At 42.2% G+C, this 21,229-nt stretch overlaps 1 protein-coding gene across 2 annotated transcripts; it reads right to left on the bottom strand.

Annotated features, from left to right (window-relative positions):
• Positions 1–11,742: 11,742 nt before the first annotated feature.
• Positions 11,743–20,908, bottom strand: SERPINB1 (serpin family B member 1). 2 transcript variants are annotated; one of them, XM_023221064.1, is made up of 7 exons: positions 20,711–20,908; positions 19,343–19,518; positions 17,451–17,588; positions 16,796–16,913; positions 14,699–14,841; positions 14,447–14,614; positions 11,743–12,721 (listed from the first exon to the last, which is right to left on the bottom strand). In XM_023221064.1, exons 2-7 carry the CDS (start codon positions 19,508–19,510, stop codon positions 12,317–12,319), a joined length of 1,140 nt encoding a protein of 379 aa, XP_023076832.1. In that variant the 5' UTR covers positions 19,511–19,518; positions 20,711–20,908; the 3' UTR covers positions 11,743–12,316. The 2 variants fall into 2 exon arrangements, with proteins under 2 accessions (XP_023076832.1, XP_023076831.1); XM_023221063.3 differs by lacking the exon at positions 20,711–20,908 and adding an exon at positions 19,991–20,339.
• Between the last annotated feature and the right edge of the window lie 321 nt (positions 20,909–21,229).

Raw genomic sequence — 21,229 nt, 5'->3', positions numbered from 1 at the left:
GCACGCAGACACATACATGCACACAGGCACATACATGCACACAGACACATGCATGCACACAGGCACATACATGCACGCAGGCACACACATACACGCAGACATATACATGCACACAGACACATGCACACGCATACACACAGACACATACATACACGCAGACACATACATGCACACAGACACATACACACAGATGCATACATGCACGCAGACACATACATGCACACAGACACATACATACACACAGACATACATGCACGCAGACACATACATACACGCAGACACATACATGCATGCAGACACATACATGCACGCAGACATATACATACACACAGATGCATACATGCACGCAGACACATACATGCATGCAGACACATACATGCACACACATACATACATGCAGACACATACATGCACACAGACACATACATGCACACAGACATGCATGCACACAGGCACGTACATACACGCAGACACATACATGCACACAGACACATATATGCACACAGACACATATATGAGGAGATACATATATATATATAGTAACTGTCCAAGGCACTTTGACTTGGACATTGTCTATCGCACTTTGTCTATCGCTACCTGTGTCTTATAGGGTCTACGTTGTTGAGCCATATAAAGTTGCCATTTTTGTAGGTCAAAAATGATGAAATACAGACAATTTCAAGTGGTTCAACTATATACATGTGTATATATTGGTGTACCTATACATTTATAAAGAAACATGGACAGTTTTGCATATTACATATATGTACATATATGTGCAGTAAGTCTTCACTTAACTTCACCAATAGGTTTTTGGAAACTGCAGAAACTATATATAAATTATATATATATATAGAGAGAGAGAGAGTAACTGTCCAAGGCACTTTGACTTCAAGAGAACTGACAATGTGCAGCAGGTCCTCCAATAACATCATTTCATTCACATCATGTTGTTATAACATAAAAGAGAAAAAAACTTGATTTCCTTATACATTGTTTCACTTAAAATTGCAGTTTCCAAAAACCTATTGGTGAAGTTAAGTGAAGACTTACTGCACATATATGTATGTATATGTAATATGCAAAACTGTACATGTTTCTTTATAAATGTATAGGTACACCAATATATATACATGTATATAGTTGAACCACTTGAAATTCTGTATTTCATCATTTTTGACCTACAAAAATGGCAACTTTATATGGCTCAACAATGTAGACCCTGTAAGATACAGGTAGCGATAGACACGCTGGAAAGATGAACCAGAGAGCCATTGTGAAAGCCAAGCAGACTGGACTACACCAGGATGGATTGTGAAGAGGTGATGAAGGGTCATACAGTCAGACAGACACAGAGTTTTTCTGGTGCTGCTGTGCAAACTTGGGCAAGTCCTGCCTGAAAATGGGGATGAGGGTAATAACACTTACATTGAAAGATTACTGAAAAGATTGAATAAGATAATGTATGTAAAGTTTCTGGCACATAGAGCTATCATCATTCCTTAAATCAGTGGATAATAGGAGTTGTTGAAGATTTTGGAGCAGACCGTTGGTATGTTGGTGTGTTGGTATGGCTGGATTTTAGGAAGCTGGATCTTGTGGCATTGATGAATGGTTGATTGGAGGGTGTTAAACAGTAAACAACAATGAAGGTGTTAGCAGAGATGGGGTATAATTAGGGCCTGAATATAAGATGGTGTCAGTGGGAATGGAAAAGAAGGAATGGGCTGGGCATGGTGGCCCACGCCTGTAATCCCAGAACTCTGGGAGGCTGAGGCGGGTGGATCACCTGAGGTCAGGAGTTCAAGACCAGCCTGGCCAATGTGGGGAAACCCTGTCTCTACTAAAAATACAAAAAGTAACCAGGTGTGGTGGCACAGACCTATAATCCCAGCTACTCGGGAGGCTGAGGCAGGAGAATCACTTGAACCTGGAAGACAGAGGTTGCAATGGACCAAGATCACGCCACTGCACTCGAGCCTGGGCAACAGAGCAAGACTCTATCTCAAAAAACAAAACAAAACAAAAGAAGAAGAAGAAGAGAAAAAGAAGAAAAGAAGGAAGGGGTTGGAGACAGAGATTTCTTTAGCAGCTTTACTGAGGTATAGGGACATATCGTCAACTACCCATATTTAAGGTTTATGTTTGCTGAGTTTTGACATATGTAGACATTTGTGAAATCATCATCACAATCAAGATGGCAAACGTATCCATTAGCCCCCACATTTCTTTGTTCCCTTTTATAACCCCTCCCTCCCTTCCCCAGCCCAGGCAATCATTGACCTGCTTTCTGTCACTGCAGATTAGTTAGCAATTACAAGAATTATATAACATATACTCTTTTCTCATCTTGCTTCTTTCACTCAACATAGTTATTTTCAGATTCATCTATGTTGTAAAGTTTACCAATAATTTTTCTTTTTTTGCTGAGTAGTATTCCACTGTGTGACTATATCACAATATGTTGTTATTTATTCATTCATCTATTGATTGACATTTTGGCTGTTTTCAGTTTTTGGCTATTGAAAATAAAACTATTAATTTGTGCATACAAGTCTTTGTGTGGGTCTATGCTTTCTTTTCTGGTAAACATCTATTAATAGGAGTGGAATGCCTGGGTCACATGTCAGGTATATATTTAATTTTTTAGGAAATTGTTTTCCAAGCCAGGCACAGTGGCTCATGGCTATAATTCCAGAACTTTGGGAGGCTGAGATGGGAGGAACACTTGAGGCCAGAAGTCCAAGACCAGCCTAAGCACTATAGTAAGACCCCATCTCTAAAAGAAAAAAAAAGAAATTGTTTTCCAAAGTGCTGTACCAGTTCACATTGCTCCCAGAATATACATTTAGTGTGGTCAGTCTTTTTAATTCTAACTATTCTAGTGGGTGTACATCTCATGGGGGTTATAATTTGCAATTCCCTAATGACGATCATTACATGACTAATGATGATCCTTGCCTTGTTTTTTATCATAGGATGAAAGTAGTCAACCATTAAGTATGGGCACATTTTCATGTGCTTATTTACCATCTATGTATCTTCTTTGATGCAGTGTCTGTTCACATCTTTTGCCCATTTTTTAAAAAGTGGATATGAATTGATATACAGAGTGGAGTAATAAATACTGGAGACTCAGAAAGGTGGGAGGTAGGAAGGGGGTAAGGAATGAAATGCCACGTATTGGGCATAATGGACACTATTCGGGTGATGGATACAGTAGCAGCCCACACTTCACCACGATGCAATAAATCTGTATCACACAACTGCATTTGTACCCCATACATCTACAAAAATAAAAATTAGAAACATAAATAAATTGGGCTGTGTGTCTTCTTATTATGTAGTATTCTTTATACAGTCTACATACAAGTCCTTTGTCAAATATATGTCTTGCAAACATTATCTCTATTATCTCCTAGTTTATGGCTTGCTTCTGAGGAGAAAAGAGTTTTTGGTTCTGATAAAATCCCATATACTGTTTTTTTGAAAAAATAGTGTGATTGTTTTATATTATACTGAAGATTTCCTTGACAAACCCAATGTCACTAAGATTTTCTTATATATTTTATTCTAGAAGTTATGCTTTTTTAAGCTGTTGCATTTGGGTCCATGCTTCATTCTGTAGTTCATTTTTGCACATTAAAATTATATACAAGGAATAGTGTTGAGATTCATATTTTTGCATATGACTGTCAAATTGTCCCAGAACCATTTGTTGACAAGACTTTACTTTCCCCATAGAATTGCCTTGGCACACTTTGTAAAAATCAATTGACCGTATATGTGTGGGTCTACTTTTGGATTCTATTCTGTCTGATGTGTATATACAATATAGAATACATATATATGTGTGTATATATATATCCTTAATCTCAATATCACACTACTTTGATTACTGGATCTTTATAACATGTCTTAAAAGAAGGCATTTTAGGCTGGGCACAGTGGCTCGTGCTTGGAATCCCTAGACAACTAGGGTGCTCACATTAGGGACAGTCTTAGGGCCAGTGCTTTCTCCAAAGTCTGTGCTTCAGGCCTGTTGTTTTGTCATTGTATCCAGAGTGCAGAGGTTTCATTCTGTCTTTCTCGCCATTCACATCTCACTCTCAGATTCTTCATTCCTACAAAGATAGAAATGACTAATCTTTACTAAGATGTAAAAGGCGGCTAAAAACCATCATTCCTGTAGTAAGCATTTTTAGAGTAAAGAAGACTCAAGATTTTAAGGTAACAAGGTGTAGCTTAGCCGTGGAATTTCGGGCATTAGTCAGAGGATAAGCAAGATCTCCGGAAGCAAAGGAACTGGACTCCTCCGGGAATCGCTGTAGACTATCAACATTTCTTCTTGGCTTAGATGAGCCTGGTTTCAGGTACAATAAACACTCAGTGTTCTCAAATCCTCCAACGTTTTTACCACATAAAGGAAACACGCCTTGTTGATTTGTGTTGAAAATTCAAAGGTTATCTTAACCTTCCTGCTCTCCGGGAAAATCCAGTTCTGACCAAATCACTGACAGCACACGAACCTGAGCTCTGACATTTTATCTTTGCTTTCCCCCAGTATACCTGCTTGCTCTGCCACAGGCCTCACAGGTAGCGTCTTCAAAAATCTTTAGGAATTTGACCCACAATGCTTCAAACTCAGGCCAAAGCTGAGACTGCAGAAATAGCAGTAAAACATCCAGAATCTTATCTTACAATTAAGCCTGGTGAATCTATCACCCTTTCCTTCTGCTGCCTCATAATTCAGGAATGTAAAGGGACTTTATCTTGTGTGGGAGAGAACAGAATATGGATAGATTTGCTGAAGTTACCGAGACAATGACAAGAGGAGAAATGAAATCAACAAGGAAGTTGTTACCCAGCAACATGGTTGTCAAAGAGACACAGCAGCCTTCGGTAATAACCATGAGCAACCTATAATAATAACTCATGAATCCCCGAGTTAGAAAATATGTGTGTTGTGATTGGGTTACGCCAAATACTTCCCCCCAAAACACCAAAGCGTCTAGCTGCCCCGTTCTATTCCGTAGACATGAACTGTGCTTCCTGTCCAAGATCCCTCCCGTTTGGAGTGCAGTCTCTTTGCTAGCTGGGACATTTTGTGGCTTTTGTTTTTTTATATTTTGTTTTTTTTACATACCCGGGCTGTGTGTAATATTTTTACTCAGCACAATGAACTGCAGTGATGTGATGTATCCAAATTATGCCAGATACCTTGTTTTGCCTGCCTGGTGAAGCTTTGCTGGTTTGATCACCAGCATTTAGCCAGTGTGTCCCCTCCCTTAACAGGATCATGAACACTAGTGAGGACCACAGGGTGGTATAGCTTGAAGGACCCTTACAGAACACTCTTCATTTTTGCCCATGGGGAATGTGGCTTCTGTGTCTGATACGCTAACGACCATCTCCTTTTGCTCTTTGAGTCAACAACTCCAAATAGAATCTGGTCCTTATGTTCAGAGTCTTGTGCAGTCAAGCTCCTCCTGCCTTGTCTTTTTCCTCTGTTAAAGGACTCCTTGCCAGCAAGGACTCCGCTGTACTTATTCCTGGTCCCTAGCCACTAGCACACTTTCCAGGATTCAGAAACATTAATACGTGGATCTGAGCAACAATCTTCAAGATGCATAGTAGATTTTGGTCTGCCACAGACTGCCTTGAGCACGTGAGGAAGTGTCACTCCTCGCTCACCAGCCTGTGTTATGCTGGAGGCAGTAAAGTGGGTAAGAGCACAGACTTTGCAAAAAACAACGGACGCTGGTAAGGCTGAGGGAAAAGGGAAAACTTATACACTACTGGTGGGAATGTATATTAGTTCAGCCACTGTGGAAAGCAGCTTGGAGACTTCTCAAAGAACCTAAAACAGAGCTACCAAGTGACCCAGCAATCCCATGAGTGGGTATATACCCAAAGGAAAACAAATCAATCCGTAAGAAAGACACGTGCACTCGGATGTTCATTGCAGCACTATTCATAATAGCAACGATATGGATTCAACCCAGGTGCCCATCAACAGTGGATTAGATCATGAAAGTGTGGTATACACACACCATGAAATACTACTCAGCCATAACAGAAAAAATAAAGTCATGATTCTGTTGCAGCCACATGACTGCAGCTGGAGGTAGTTATCCTAAGCGAATTAACACAGGAATAGAAAACCAAATACCGCCTGTTCTCACTTGTAAGTGGGAGCTAAACATTGGGTACACATGGTCATAAAGATGGGAACAATGAACACTGTGACCCACCCGCCTCGGCCTCCCAAAGTGCTGAGATTACAGACGTGAGCCACCAGGCCCGGCTGTAAAATTATTTTTTAAAGGATGAAAATAAATAAGTAAATACAGATTAGAAAAAAGAAAAGAGCACAGGCTTTGGGGCCAGACAGTCTAGGTTGAACCCTGGCCCTTTGTGACTGTTGGCAACATACCTAACATCGTGTGTCTCGGTGTCACCATCCGTCAAATGAGGACGCAGGTCCTACCCAACTCATCAGATTGTTGAGAGGATTAAATACGCTCCTAGAACTTAGAAAAGTTCCTGCCACTTCAGCACTTTGTAGAGTGAGATATTATCTTCCTTTTAGAGTTCAATCTATATCAATGTCATCGTTGATCATGTCAACACAAAGCCTCCTCAGGGTGACAGATTGGAATTTGGAAGGGCTGTGCTCAAAACTGAAGCCAAAGGAAACAGGGAGTGGGTAGGGTTGGGGGAACACAGACACCTTTCCTTTTCTTTTTTTATTTTTATTTTTTTGTTATTATTATACTTTAAGTTCTAGGGTACATGTGCATAACGTGCAGGTTTGTTACATATGTATACTTGTGCCATGTTGGTGTGCTGCACCCATCAACTCATCAGCACCCACCAACTCGTCAACCTTTCCTTTTCTTTGGGGTTTTTACTTTCCTCCCACGATCCACTTGACTGCTGGCACGGTGATTCTCAGCAAAAGAAATTAAGCAATTGTTTGGCTTTTCTTCACTGTGGTTTTCTGTGTCAGTGCTGATTTTGACATATAATAAAAGTAAGCTTTTATTTTTTCTAAAAAGTAACAGGCAAAGAGGCCTTCCTGAGAGTTTGATGGATCATCATGACAAAACTGTGGTTGAACTGTTCAGGAAGAGAATGGTTTCCTGCTTAACTGGTGCTGGATTGCTCACATCTAGAAGGGTTTGTTAACATCCAAGAGAAAAGAGCAGGCTAGGGAAAGAAAAACCAAAGATGGCTAGAATTTGCTACGAACTTGTATCCACCTAAAAGCCAAATACAGAACTTCAGTCCTAAAGGATTTACTTTCTTTACAAGGGTAGTTGGTCATTCAAAATGGATTGATCATGGACACCACACACATGTATACACAAAATATAACACTAAGAAATTTAAGACAGTATATAGATAAAATTTTTCTATGCTCTTTAGAAGGGGTCTGTGGTCCCCGGAGTGCTGGAAGAATTTGATTTCTTGATCTGGGTGCTGAATGCACGGGTGTGTTGATTTTTTTTTCATTTGTTTGTAAAGAGCTTTCTAAGTTTCATGAAGTCAAATAAAGGCATTCCCTTGCTAGAAAAATGGATGGTTGCAATGATTAAATAAAACCAACATCATCAAACAGCAAAGAGGGCCAGGTGCAGTGGCTCACGCCTGTAATCCCAGCACTTTGGGAGGCCGAGATGGGCGGATCATGAGGTCAGGAGATGGAGACCATCCTGGCTAATACAGTGAAACCCCGTCTCTACTAAAAAATACAAAAAACTAGCCGGGCGAGGTGGAGGCGCCTGTAGTCCCAGCTACTCCGGGAGGCTGAGGCAGGAGAATGGCGGGAACCCGGGAGGCGGAGCTTGCAGTGAGCTGAGATCCGGCCACTGCACTCCAGCCTGGGCGACAGAGAGAGACTCCGTCTAAAAAAAAAAAAAAAGACCATTCTGACTAACATGATATAACCCCGTCTCTACTAAAAATACAAAAAATTAGCCAGGCATGGTGGCGTGTACCTGTAATCCCAGCTACTCGAGAGGCTGAGGCAGGAGAATCGCTTGAACCTGGGAGGAGGAGGTTGCTGTGAGCCGAGATCGCGCCATTGTGCTCCCGTCTTGGTGACAGGGCAAGACTCCATCTCAAAAAAAAAAAAAAAAAAAAAGCAACAAAGAGAATTATAGTAATGTGTAGAACCCAGTTCCAGGCTTAACTGACCTCCGCAGGGCAAAGTGAGTCACTTCCCCCTTGGGTGCTGCAAAATGCACTGGATGTTCCTGCCTCCAGCTTGTGGTGTTTATCTGCCCAGATAGATGACCACCTTCCAAAGGAACCATCTTTTCTTACTCATAATGTTAATCTTCAGCATCTAGGGCAATGAGAGGTGGACAGAGGACTTACCATCTTGGTCCTGGTGAGGCAGCTTCCTGGAATCACAGGACCACAGGGACAAAGGCATCTGAGGGGTCATTCACACAACCTCTGTCCCCGATGGCGGGACACAGTGATCGCTTCTGCTGGCGTATGTCTCAGGGATACCACACCTTTGTTATACATTGTCCAATTATTTTATATGGGTAGTAGAAAAAATTTATGGAATCAAATCTTTACGTTGCTACTTTATGGTTAAATTTCTACTTTCTGGATCTTTTGTCTTCTTTGAGAAGTCCTTTCCCCACTCAAGGATTTAAAATACATTCTCCAGTATCTTGTTCCAGTACTTTTGTGGCTTTATCTTCTAAATTTATCACTTTGATCTATCTGAATTTTGTTCGGGGTACAAAGTAGAGAATTACTTCTTCCCAAAGAACAGCCTCAATACCCACTTAGTCCACCCTTTCCCCAAATTTGAGGTGGCACATTAATCACACAATGAACTCCCACAGATTCTCACAGATTTTATTACCTGATGGTTTTTCACTCTATTGGTTTGTCTATTTCTGAGCCAGAGCCACAGTGTTTCACTGTAGGACTAATTCTTTCTCCTTTCCCCCTCCTTCAAAAATACTTTTCCTATTTTTCTCATTTACTCTTCCAGAAAAGCCTTAGAATTGGTTTGTCAAATTAGGATTGGAATTACATCAGAGCTATGCATTAATTTGGGGAGATTGGTGACTTTGCCATTTTGAGTCTGTCTTCTAATAATGTCTTCTGTATCTTTCACTAAAGTTTCGTCCTCTTCTTCCTACTCTTGCACCTCTATTAATATCTAGATTTTTTTTCTGACATGGTAAATGGGATTCTTTTCCAATTTCTACTTTACCACTACTGTTATATAGCGAAGCTACTAATTTTTAAACAGTTACCTCGAATCTTGCTATCCTATTGGTTTCCTTTATTCGTCATAGCAGTTTATTAATTGATTCCCTAATTTTCTAGATAGTTTCTTTATCTTTTACTAATATTCATACCTCAGTTCTCTTTCTTGACCCGTTTCACTGTCTGCAACATTTAGAAAATTGTATTGGTGTTGGTGATAGCAGGTATCCTTAACAACAGGTCTTGACGTTAATGGAGATGCCTATAAAATTTTACCACTGAGCATCTTGTTATGGGTTTCTAGCAAAAGTTCCTTATCAAGTTAGGGTGTTCAGTGTTTTCAAATGCTTTTTCACCATTTATCATAATGATTATAATTGTTTCTCATTATGTTGTTTTTCTTCATACTAGATTGTCTAATACTGAATAGTATTTGCTTTCATGGCGTAGAGCCAACTCAATTATGTCCATTAAAAATATGCAGATAATTAAATTACAGTATATATCTAAATGCTATGATCTGAATGTCTGTGTTCCCCTAAAATTCATGTGCTGAAATCTAACCCCCAAGCTGATGGTATTAGAAGATGGAACTTTCGGGAGGTGATTAGGTCATAAGGGTGGAGCCCTTAGGAGTGGAATTGCACCTTTATGAAATGGACCCCAGAGAGCTGCTTCCCCACTTCTTCCACATGAGGACACCGCAAGAAAGGGCCATCTAGGAACCAGTAAGCAGGCCCTGGCCAGACACCAAATCTTCCTGTACCTCTGTTGTCTATCTTCTGTGCTGGTATTAGTTTACATTGTCATGGCTCCTCAACTGTCCAATTATCTTTGATTCTGTGTCGGATATTGTATTATAAAAGCTGATGGTAAACACGATTTGAGGTTTAAGGGTAATTTTCCCCAAAATGTGATTTTTGTTTGCTTCTGCAGTGTGCCCATGGGTAGCAGCAAACCAGGATGAAAATAATCTACTTCTAGGGATTGGAAATTTCTGGGCTCTCCAATGACACATCGCAGGGCTGCATTCTGAGCTGACTCTGTCATACCCATAGGGCATAGGTCTTAAAATGCCAAACAAAAGCAGAGGCAGAATAATGGGGCCCCCACTCTTGATGGGCTCAAACTCTACCACTTCTCATTTCCCTCTTCTGGATGGCAGATGGCCCTGGGGCAGAAGTGGCCCCAATTTCCAGATTCACCTCTCTGAATTTCCAATTTGTTCTGGATCTTGGCCCAGTAATTCTTTAGGTTCAGATTAGCCCTCCCTTGCCTTTGGGCTGATGCTTGTTTTATTTGTTTGGTTTCTAATTGTCTTCAGAGGCCTGAGGTAACTATTTCACCATTACGTAAATTAGATGCTCTCCACATAAAATGCGAATTGGATTCTAGTCTCTGCCCTGGAACTCACCAATTGTTTTGACCTTCAACAATTTACTTAGTCTCTAGGCCTGTTCCCTCATATATAATTTGAGCAGGCTCACTTGGACCCCTACAATTCAGTTTCTACATAATGAACATGATTTACTCCAAATCAGAGTGGATTTTAGGATGAGGAACCAAAAGAAAAGACTTACAGAAGGCAGTGCTTTTCCTGAAAACCTGAAATATGGTAAGTATTTTAAGAAAGGGGGGAAAAAAGAAAGTGTGATGGCAAGAGAGTTGCTAAAATTTTGTTGTTAACCTGTGGAATTCCTTACTCCCAACAATGTTGCAAGGCCGAGAAGCCCCACTGGTAGTCTTAATTTGTCCAGGATAAGAGAGCAGTAACAAGAGGCCCGAGACCAGTCAGAATCCTAGGACATTTTATTAATTCATGGTGCCCACTATCCTTGTGGGAGCAAGAAAATGCAGTGTTTCAAGCCCCATTCAAAGAACTACATTTGCCAAAGTTTTATATTAGTCCAAGAGCCCCATCTCCCCACATAGCCCCGCACAATGCCATTTTATCAGCATAACAACCTGTATGGATGAAGGAAGTCAAGAGCCTTAATCAGAAAACACATGAGAAGGCCAGGCACGGTAGCTCACACCTGTAATCCCAGCACTTTGGGAGGCTGAGGTGGGCGGATCACCTGAGGTCAGGAGGTCAGGACCAGCCTGGCCAAAATGGCAAAACCCCATCTCTACTAAAAATACAAAAATTAGCTGGGCCTAGTGGTGCGTGCCTGTAATCCCAGCTACTCAGGAGGCTGAGGCAAGAGAATCACTTGAACCCAGGAGGCAGAGGTTGCAGTGAGCTGAGATCGTGCCACTGCACTCCAGCCTGGGTAACAGGGCAAGACTTTGTCTCAAAAAAAAGAAAAAAAAAAGAAAAAAAAAAAAGAAAATACATGCGAAGGTGGCTAACAATAAAACCTTTGTTCAGCAGTTTATCTTACTACATGGTTATTTTTGTAGACTCTTGGCATCTTTTATCTTAAGACACCCACTTCTTGATTTCATGCACTGCCACATTAACTATATATTATACATAAAGAAGAACAAAAAAGGGAATGCAGGTTATAACCATTGGCCCTTTAATTGAAGAGTCTAAAAACGAGAGGGCTGTAACAGAATACTAATCTTGCAGAACAACAGACAGAAACGTCAGGCGAGACAAGTTTGTCTTCATAACCTGGGCTCTCAGTTGGGGTGCTCTCTTATATTTCAATTGAATACGTGTTTTTAAACCTCCCTTCAACAGTCAGGATGTCTGTCTATTTCAGGGCTCCCAAAATTCTAACTGCAAAATAAATGACCATCTTATCATGTTTTCCCATGGCTATCAGGAGAATATAGCAATTTCATAGATTACTACATGGTCAAGAATCTACACATCTGATGTACTCTTTTCTTCTTTTTTACTTGATGCATTCAAAAGCAACCACTGGACTTTTTCGATGTAAAAAAAGAAAAGTGCCAAAATTCATGGGTGTAAACAGCCAACAGAGCCAAACTTAAAAAGAAAATAAAAGATTTGTTTCTGGATATTGGTTTTATTGGTAAAGACAGAAGAACATTGGCACCATTAAAAACTCAGGTAATAAAGCTCTAAGCTTGATTTTTGTATTGCTACAGTCTCTTTCTTCTAAGGGGAAGAAAATCTGCCCAAGAACAGGATGCTACCTGAGGAATTGTGCCGAATAAAGAAAAGGAATGGATGGTCGGCAGTGAAATATTCCTCTGGCATCAACATGCAGAAGGTGGCGATGCCTGCTGTGGCAGCTGCCGCCTCTGTTCCCTCTTCATTCACTTCCACAAAGGACTTGTGGACAATTTTTGATATAAAAATATCTCTGGCTCCTGACATGCCAGACAGATCAGCCTTGCTACTGTTAAAGAGATCCTGTACACCCAGGCGGGCGAGGTCCGAGTTGAGGGTGTAACTCTCTTCCAGTTTGAACCTGGGCAAGCTGACATTAACTTCAATGAAATCGAGATTCTCAGGTTTGGTCCACTCATGCAGCTTTTCCAAAGTCAACTGTTCCTCAATCTGCAATTAAAATGAGGCGAAAGAAGAAGTGATACCAATTTTACATAAGTAAGGCAATAAAGTATTATTTAAATCAAAGGACCCATAATATCAGTTGCTAGTCAGTTTCCTTCATGTTTTGTGCCAAAACAGATTCCATTTGGAGAATTTTATTTCTTTCTGGCAATTGATGAAATAGGGCAGAGGTGGTGTTCCAAGTCATCAAAGGTTCAAGTACAGGAACTTTGTACGTTGGGTCCATAATCCACTCACCCACCCATCCATCCATCCATCCACCCACCTACCCAGCAACGCAGTCACTCATTCATCCATCCATTCATTCACCTATCCACCCACCCACCCATCCAACAATCTATCCACCTATCTATCATCCATCCACCCATTTACTCATCCACCCATCCACCCATCCATCTACCCATTCATCCATCCATCCATTCATCCAGGGTTTACTAAACCCCTACCACAATGGATTACTGTGATAGGCCATGACAGCTGCTATTACTTCCAGGTTGAGTAGCGCTAGAAGAAATTTAAAGTATTTCTTCTATTTAGTCTGGATCCCACTGAAGCTGTGGTAATCGGTGACCGTTACTGGAGCTGAAGTAATATCTAATAACTTTAGCTCCTAGATAATTTAAAAGGCAGATTATGCACTGGATCTAGTTCCTCATCTGAAATGTGACATGGACATTACTTATATCTACCTTACAGATTGTTGAGAGCATTAAATGAAATGATGTATACAAAGTGCTTGACCCATAGTGCTATATAAATGTCAGCTATTATCATTACTGTTGTTATAGCTATTGGACTGGAACAGAATCATCACTCTACTTGCTCTAATGGTGCTGATAATTCCTTTTATGAGGCTAGAGATTTTCACTTTACAATCAGAAAAAAAACTAATGCAAAAATACAACTGAAAGAAAGACCACATTGATTTTTATACAATGTATTAAAAGTCTGTACATGCAAATGATTAATATTAGACCCCCTTCCTGATGGCAAGTTTAGTTGGGGAGGAGACAGAGAGCACAGAGCAGGCTAGGGTCCCTACATATAATGGAAACCTCATACAAAGTTCATATTAGTAAATAGGCCTAACGTGTCACATGAGGCTTTTCCTGTCTTGTACCCATTGAAAATTTAATTCACTGTCTACATGAATTGTGATGAGAATGAACAGTGTAATAATAGAACTGTATAGTACATGATGAAGATAGATGCTATACTATTTGGGGCTTTTCCATCTTTTTCCTCAATAAAACAATCCTCATCTTACTGTTATTTATTCTAAAGTTAGTTCAAGAGCCTTTCCATGGGCTGCCACTAACCAGTATCATATTTAGTATAGATCTTTGATGACCCCATCACAAGTGTCCACTGAAAGTAGCTGGCCGTCTTTCTTGAAAAATGAAACGTCAGCTGGGCACAGTGGCTCCCAGTTGTAGTCCCAGCTACTCAGGAGGCTGAGGCAGGAGAATCGCTGGAAGCCAGGAGGTCTAGAACAGCCTAAACAACATAGTGAGACCTTGTCTCTATAAATAAATGTTAAAAAAAAAAATTAACTCTGGACTTTGCTGTAGCAAGTGTTGATGGGCTACATTTCCAAAGGAATGACAAACTATTGGAAAATGTGCCATCAGTGAACACTTAACAAGCACCTGCCTACCGTGCAACACACACACAGGAGGAACCACAAAGCATGAAGCCCAGGAGCCATACCTTCTTCAGGCCCGTGGACTCGTCCTCAATGTCATCTGGCAGCAGGATGACCATGCTGAGCTCCTTGCCTTGGTAAGGCAGTTCCAGCACACGGCACTTAAGGTCCTCGATGTAGCCATATGCAAATTTTTTCTTCTGATACATCATTTTCACAGTTTTTGTGTCTTTCTGAACAGTTAAAACAAATCACTGAAATTATTCTCTGCATTCTTTTAGAGCAACGCATGACTCTGTACAGTTACCTCACCTCACCTTATTCAATCTGAACGGTGCATTCGTCGTGGCCTCTTTCATGAATTTATCCTGCCAGTTTCCCTTGAAATAGATGGCATTTACTAGCACAAGTTTAGTCATGTCATCAACCATGCCTGAAGCCAACAGTTCTGGAATTTTCCCTAAAAAAATTAAGTTAGCTTAAAAAAAATCCAAATTGGAATTCCAAATTTGAACTGACAATATATTAGCACGGAAATGCAATTCAAATATATACTTTCTACTTAATTTTCATTTAACAAGATATTAAGTTACAAAAGCCCTACTCACTAACCCGTCTCTACTTTAAATATAACTACCTGTGGGGCAGACCAGGATGACACACAAACTTCCCACAGAGGACTTGACATTTTAAACAAGTCAAATGTGCTGAAAGACTAAAGACAGCAAAATTCTCCTTTTCTGGACTGTATGATAAACAATGAGCCTTCTTTTGTAACAACCATTTTTTTTATTTTTTTATTCTTTTATTTTTTTATTTTTATTTTTTATTTTTATTTTATTTTATTTTTTGAGACGGAGTCTCGCTCTGTCGCCCAGGCTGGAGTGCAGTGGCGCGATCTCGGCTCACTACAAGCTCCGCCTCCCGGGTTCACGCCATTCTCCTGCCTCAGCCTCCCGAGTAGCTGGGACTACAGGCGCCTGCCATCTCGCCCGGCTAGTTTTTTGTATTTTTAGTAGAGACGGGGTTTCACCGTGTAGACCAGGATGGTCTCGATCTCCTGACCTCGTGATCCACCCATCTCGGCCTCCCAAAATGCTGGGATTACAGGCTTGAGCCACGCGCGCAAAAAATTCTTAATGAAAATGTCTTTAGTCATCAGTAAATCACTTCTTCAAATCGCTGAGTAGATGCCTACTCTCACAAAAAAAGATTCAAACAATATCCAAAAGGCAGAACAAGACCAAGCGTGGTGGCACACACCTGCAATCCCAGTGTTTTGGGAGGTGGAGATGAGAAGATTCCTTAAGCCCAGGTGGTCAAGGCTGCAGTGAGCCACGATCGCACCACTGCACTCAAGCCTGGGTGATAGAGCAAGACTCTATCTCTTAAAAACAAAAAACAAACAAACAAAAAAACCCAGCAGAACATACTCCATGGAAATAAAGGTCACCTTGGTGACCACAGGTATGGCCGGGAACAATTCGTATAACGGAAGACACGCCTACTGGAGTGGGTTGACTAATACAGGACTAGATAAGAAGAGAGATGTAGGAAAGAAATAAATTGCACCCTCAGAGCAAGTCAGTCCCCACCTACCACACCTTTTTTACTGGACAAGATGTTGGCAAAAAATGTATGACCACAGTAGTTTGTGAATATTGATTTCAGGTATTTCCGTGAAATTCCAGGACATTTCTTCCCATATGTGTATTAGGTAATTTTTGGCAGGCTGGATTCTCCTCAAAATTTTAATTCCTTTTTTTGCCGTATTCAGTGTTGGTTTTAACTTTATGTTTTATTTATTTTTATTATTATTATTTCTTTTAAGACGGAGTCTCACTCTGTTGCCCAGGCTGGAGTGCAGTGGCATGATCTCGGCTCACTGTAATATCCGCCTCCCGGGTTCAAGAGATTCTCCTGCCTCAGCCTCCAGAGTAGCTGGGGTTATAGGTGTGCGCTACCACACCCGGCTAATTTTTTTTTGTATTTTTAGTAGAGACAGGGTTTCATCATGTTGGCCAAGCTGGTCTTGAACTCCTGACCTCAAATGATCCTCCCGCCTTGGCTCCCAAAGTGCTGGGATTAGAGCCATGAGCCACCACGCCTGCCAATGTTGGTTTTAACTTTAAAATGTAACTTTAAAAGTTTTGGGGAGCTGATAAGAAAAAAGGATTTAGCTGCTTGAGTTCAATCATGTTCAAGTTTCCACTCTGGTGAACTTCTAACATGTGAGAGCTGTCCAGCAACGTGCAGTGCAGAGTTCACACACCGGGAGCATCCTCTGACTGTAATCACAGAGTGTGCCAGGACTGTGGGAGCTGGGGAGGCAATAGCTGCAGGTGGGAAAGGCGGACTGAGGAAAGGAATGACACCACCAGCGCATAATGACTCCATTCTGCCCAGGCGCTCACCTTCTGTCTGTCCTTTGACCCACTGGTTTATGGTCTTCCTTGCATCTTCAGTGGCATGCTGAAAATCCACACTGGCCAGGTCAGCACCATATGTTTTCTGAGTCGAAGCCAAGAACTCCTATTTAAAAAAAGAAAAAGGAAATATACTCCTACTACATGTTGAAATTGTTTTCTACAATCCCGAAAAGCAACAGAAATTGTCCTAAAAGGCTACAATTCCATGTAACACAAAATTTCAAACTCTTACAGTTTTTCTTATAGTAGTAAAAAACATTTAACATTATTTTACTATCTTAGCCATTTTTAACTGTGCATTCCAGTAGTGGTAAGCCTAACCCTTATACTGCTGTTGTTATATAAAAATTACCACTCTTTTCTGATCTTTGACTAAGATTTCACAAATACTGATTGTGCTCTTGCTTCAGCAAAACCTCCAGGAGCTATCTTTTCACCAAGACTGTAACACAAAATCATCAAGCGACTTAAAGTTTGCATTCTATCATGTTTGCCTTCTGGATTGTTTTTGCCATGTTTGCCTTCTGTATTGTTTTTCTGAAAGTTTACAAATATTAAACTGACTTCCATGACTTGATTGTGCTGGAAAATATCTGCAGTGTCTAGTGGGGTTTTAGAATGCGAAGGGCAAAGTACTTACAGGGAGGAAATTGTAAGTTTTCTCTCCATATAATCTATTAGCAAGTTTCAGAATATAAGACGCGCCTGGTTTGTTGATCTCAGCATTCAGACTCTGGAATCTTGAATGAATCTCTTCAACCGTGTTGAAATGAAAAGTCTAAAATAAAGAAAACATTCTTTCTACCGCCATTTATTTTGAAACTATAAAGTGATTCCTTGGTGTTTCCTTCTATCAAATTAATGTGTTTTTATTACTAATTATTGATGATCCCAAACCCAATACTTTATTAATTTGTCATTGCAGAACAAACAATAGGAAATCCAAAATGTATGGCTTTGTGAGACAGAATGATTACAACTTTAGACATTGCTTTTACATCACTCTTTGTTACACTAGCAGTTCCACAAATGTGGGTGGCTAATACACTATATATTTATATATAAGTCAGCCTTTTCCAAAGAAAATAATAAATGGTCTGTTCATATTTATATTCTGTATCAAATATAATTTTACTGAAAGTTCTCAGAAATAAGCAGTAAAAATAGGATTCATCCTCTATTCAGAACCACGAAGATATTCCAGACTGAGGCTTTTAACATTTTATTACCCTATTAACATCAGTAACTCACTTATTTTAAAATAACTTCCTTAAACTTAACATTCTGGCAAAAGTTTAATTCCCCATGTATCAGTTACAAATCAAGAGGCCCTTTGTGGTTTTATGAGACCTAGGCCGGTTCCTTTATGATTATGACACAAAGAACAAAATTGCATAGGGTACGAAGTCCACATTACTCACTGAGATGTGGAATGTTTGCACTGTGCCTATGCTCCATCTGCTTTAATGGAAATGAGGGATCTGCTTTAATGGAAATGAGGGAGGAGTCCTTAAAACTATTCTTTGCTGAGGTTTTAAAGTCCCTGGAAAGCCTCAAGCTAGCAACTGATATAACCCCACAAGAAGCAACTAACAATTAGTAACAGAGTTTTTTTAAAAACTGGATTTAAAAAATACATTTAAAATGCTTTCATATCTAACGCGATGGGTAATAGAAGCTTCGCAGCCCCTTGAACTTGAATCCCGGGCTGCACCTTGCCAAGGAACAGGGGCAGTATAATTTACAGCAGGTATGTTAGAAGAGCCTCTACTTTTACCACTGCTTTCTGCTGGGCTTCGAGAGAGAGAGCTAGAGTTCTCTTCTCAGAATTAAAGAGTACCAAACACACAAGTCCCCTCCATGTCCATTAAGGACAAGAAGGAAGGCTGGGCATGAGAGTGACCTGTCACATCGCCAAGGGCTGGGTCCTGCTCCTAAAGCTGCTGGGTCTCCGCTTCACCTCCCCTGCAGGGCGTGCTATGCCACAGCCCACTAAGCCATGCTCAGCACCCTGGGACTGTAGAACCACAGGGTCACTTTTTCTCTTTTCCTTGCTAAAAAGCAATGCCACTATCTCCACTATAATACATTCCCCGTGTCTCATTCCTCTCATTATGCTTGAAAGTAGTGTTATGTAACGGGCAACATTTATGAGTTGCATATCATCCATTATATGCAAAGCAAAAACTGGAAGCTGCCAGCTCAGGAGGATGTAGTATGGCTTCCAAGAAAGCTGCCAGATTCATCCACTGGAACAGAAGACGCGCCCTGCAGGGATTTTTGTCAGCTTTGCTCACTGCTATCTCCTCAGCAACACAAAAAAACAGTTCCTGGTATGTGGTAGGTACTTAGGAAAAACCTGATGATGAATGAAAGCCTGCATACAAGTGTGACTTTTCTGAAAGTCTGATCTCATAAAAATACAGTGTTGAAAACACACTGTGAGAGCTCAAAGGCACAACCTTTCCATAAAGACCGTCCATTCGCAGGGAGATGGAAGGGAAGCAGACCCTTTTTGTCGTTTCTGCTGACCTTGGACAGCTGTGCTGCCGTGTTCCCTCTGGTCCCCAGAAAGACCATGGCCATCGCAGATGAAATGCTGAAGGGAGAGATGAAGATATTTCCAGCCGGATTGTTCTCACTCAAGGCCAGGAACAGGTCCAAGGCGAAGCGGGTGTTTGCTGAGCTCAGCTGCTCCATGGTGAAAACTGCAACACAGAACAGGGTCCCCATGGTGCCCACTGCCCATGCCAGCAGATTAGGCAGCACTCTTTCCCCCAGAAGCTTCCTCCACTTCTGCCAACCACCCTGTGGCACCCTTGATCTTGTACTTTCTCCCCGCCTTTTTATTCCAGCAGGGCAAGAACAGTTTCCCAGGCCCACAAATGTGGGACCATGCTGGCCAAGGATTCAGCAGCTACAGGGGATGTTAGGGCCCAAGGAGCCCTAAAGGGCTCTGGCCTTGCGGACAGGTGAGTCTGGGGGGTGGGGTGGGGTGGGGCAGGCCCCAGCCACCCCAGCTTTAGCATAGCCACCCAGCCCTGGGTCCTCCCAGCCTATGTTTGGGAGCGCAGGTGCTTCTGAGCCTCTGATTCAAGTCTCTGATTCATTGGGCGATGAATCCATTGCCTGCCTTCACCTGAACTAACAGCGTTCTATCAGAGACTCATAGCCACCTACTATGCATTAAAACTCCCGCAAAGGTATCTCTGTAACTAGTATAATAATAGAAGTCTTCTTTATTCTTGAGGTTCAAAAGGTGTAAGAGATCCAGTGCCCAAAGTCTCAGAGCCGGTGTAGGATGTGCCAGTTTGGAAACCCGCCACCGTCCAGGGTCTGGCGGTGCAGCATCGCATCCGCCACCCACTAGCCCATCTTGATCTCCACTCTCAGAGCCCTAATTTCCCCAAGGACAGGCAAAGAGCTGTACTGCCCCCTCGGCAGCTGACTTCTCCTTGTTGTGAAATGGTCCCTAGAATCGCACGGGGTTCCTCCTCTCTCTCCCTGCAGCTGCAGATAGGAGCCGTGCTCGACCCTGAGCTGCCCGGAAACTGTCACAGACAGCTCTGGGAGGAAGGGAATTCAGGGAGAAAGGACAACATTCTAATCTCGGGTTTCAGTCTTGCCCTTCCGCCTGCATCTGTCGTCCTCCCTCCTCCCTCACAGGCTGGCCCCGCCTGCGCCCAGGCAAGGGCGGGGGATCGGAGGTCGCCTGTCTCAGACGGGGCGTCCGGAAGGGATGGGGGCGCCAAGCGGGTGGGGGAGGTGCGCGCAGGGAGCTGCCGGGCTGATGGGCCTGAGCCTGGGGCGGGGGACGGGGTGCTGGGCTGGAAGCTGAGCGAGGGGGCCTGGCCTCCCCCCAGCTCGCCACCGCGCCACCGCTCCGAGGCCCGGCCTTACCCGATACGCTGCCAAGGCACGCTCCGGGCTCCGAGCTGGGTGCGAGGTGTGGGAGGAAGCACCAGGGGCCGCTGCCCTTATAGCATGCGGAAGCGTCACCCGGGCCAGCAGCCGCGGGCGGGGCGGCGGCCCTTCCCTGTGACTGCCGAGGAGTCAGAGCTCCCGGGGTTGCCCAAGTGGAAGCAGAAATGAGCGTGGCTTCCGGGCAGCGCCCTCCTCAGGGGATCGGCCCCTTTCTCAATTCGAAGCCTTTCCCAGAATCGCTGGCAAGGACCTGAAAAGCTTTTTCTTACTAAGGTGTGAATGACTGACACGACATATTGTGACACCTCTTCGAGGGCAAATGACTCCCTTTGAGTCCCATCTATATTGAAAGATTTCTTTGAGAGAAGGAAGAAAATTTGGGGATCTTGCATAGGGAAAAAGAGGGGCCCCCAGAATCAGATAAAACAGAACCAGTTCCAAACACCTGCTCTCTGTTTCCAAGATGATAGCTTGCTGCTGCATCCTTAATGGTGG

The sequence above is a fragment of the Piliocolobus tephrosceles genome, chromosome 5, assembly GCF_002776525.5.
Source record: "Piliocolobus tephrosceles isolate RC106 chromosome 5, ASM277652v3, whole genome shotgun sequence".
In the NCBI taxonomy this organism is placed as follows: Eukaryota; Metazoa; Chordata; class Mammalia; order Primates; family Cercopithecidae; genus Piliocolobus; species Piliocolobus tephrosceles.
Note: the sequence above shows the minus strand (reverse complement) of the source record. Positions and strands in the feature narration are given on the sequence as shown.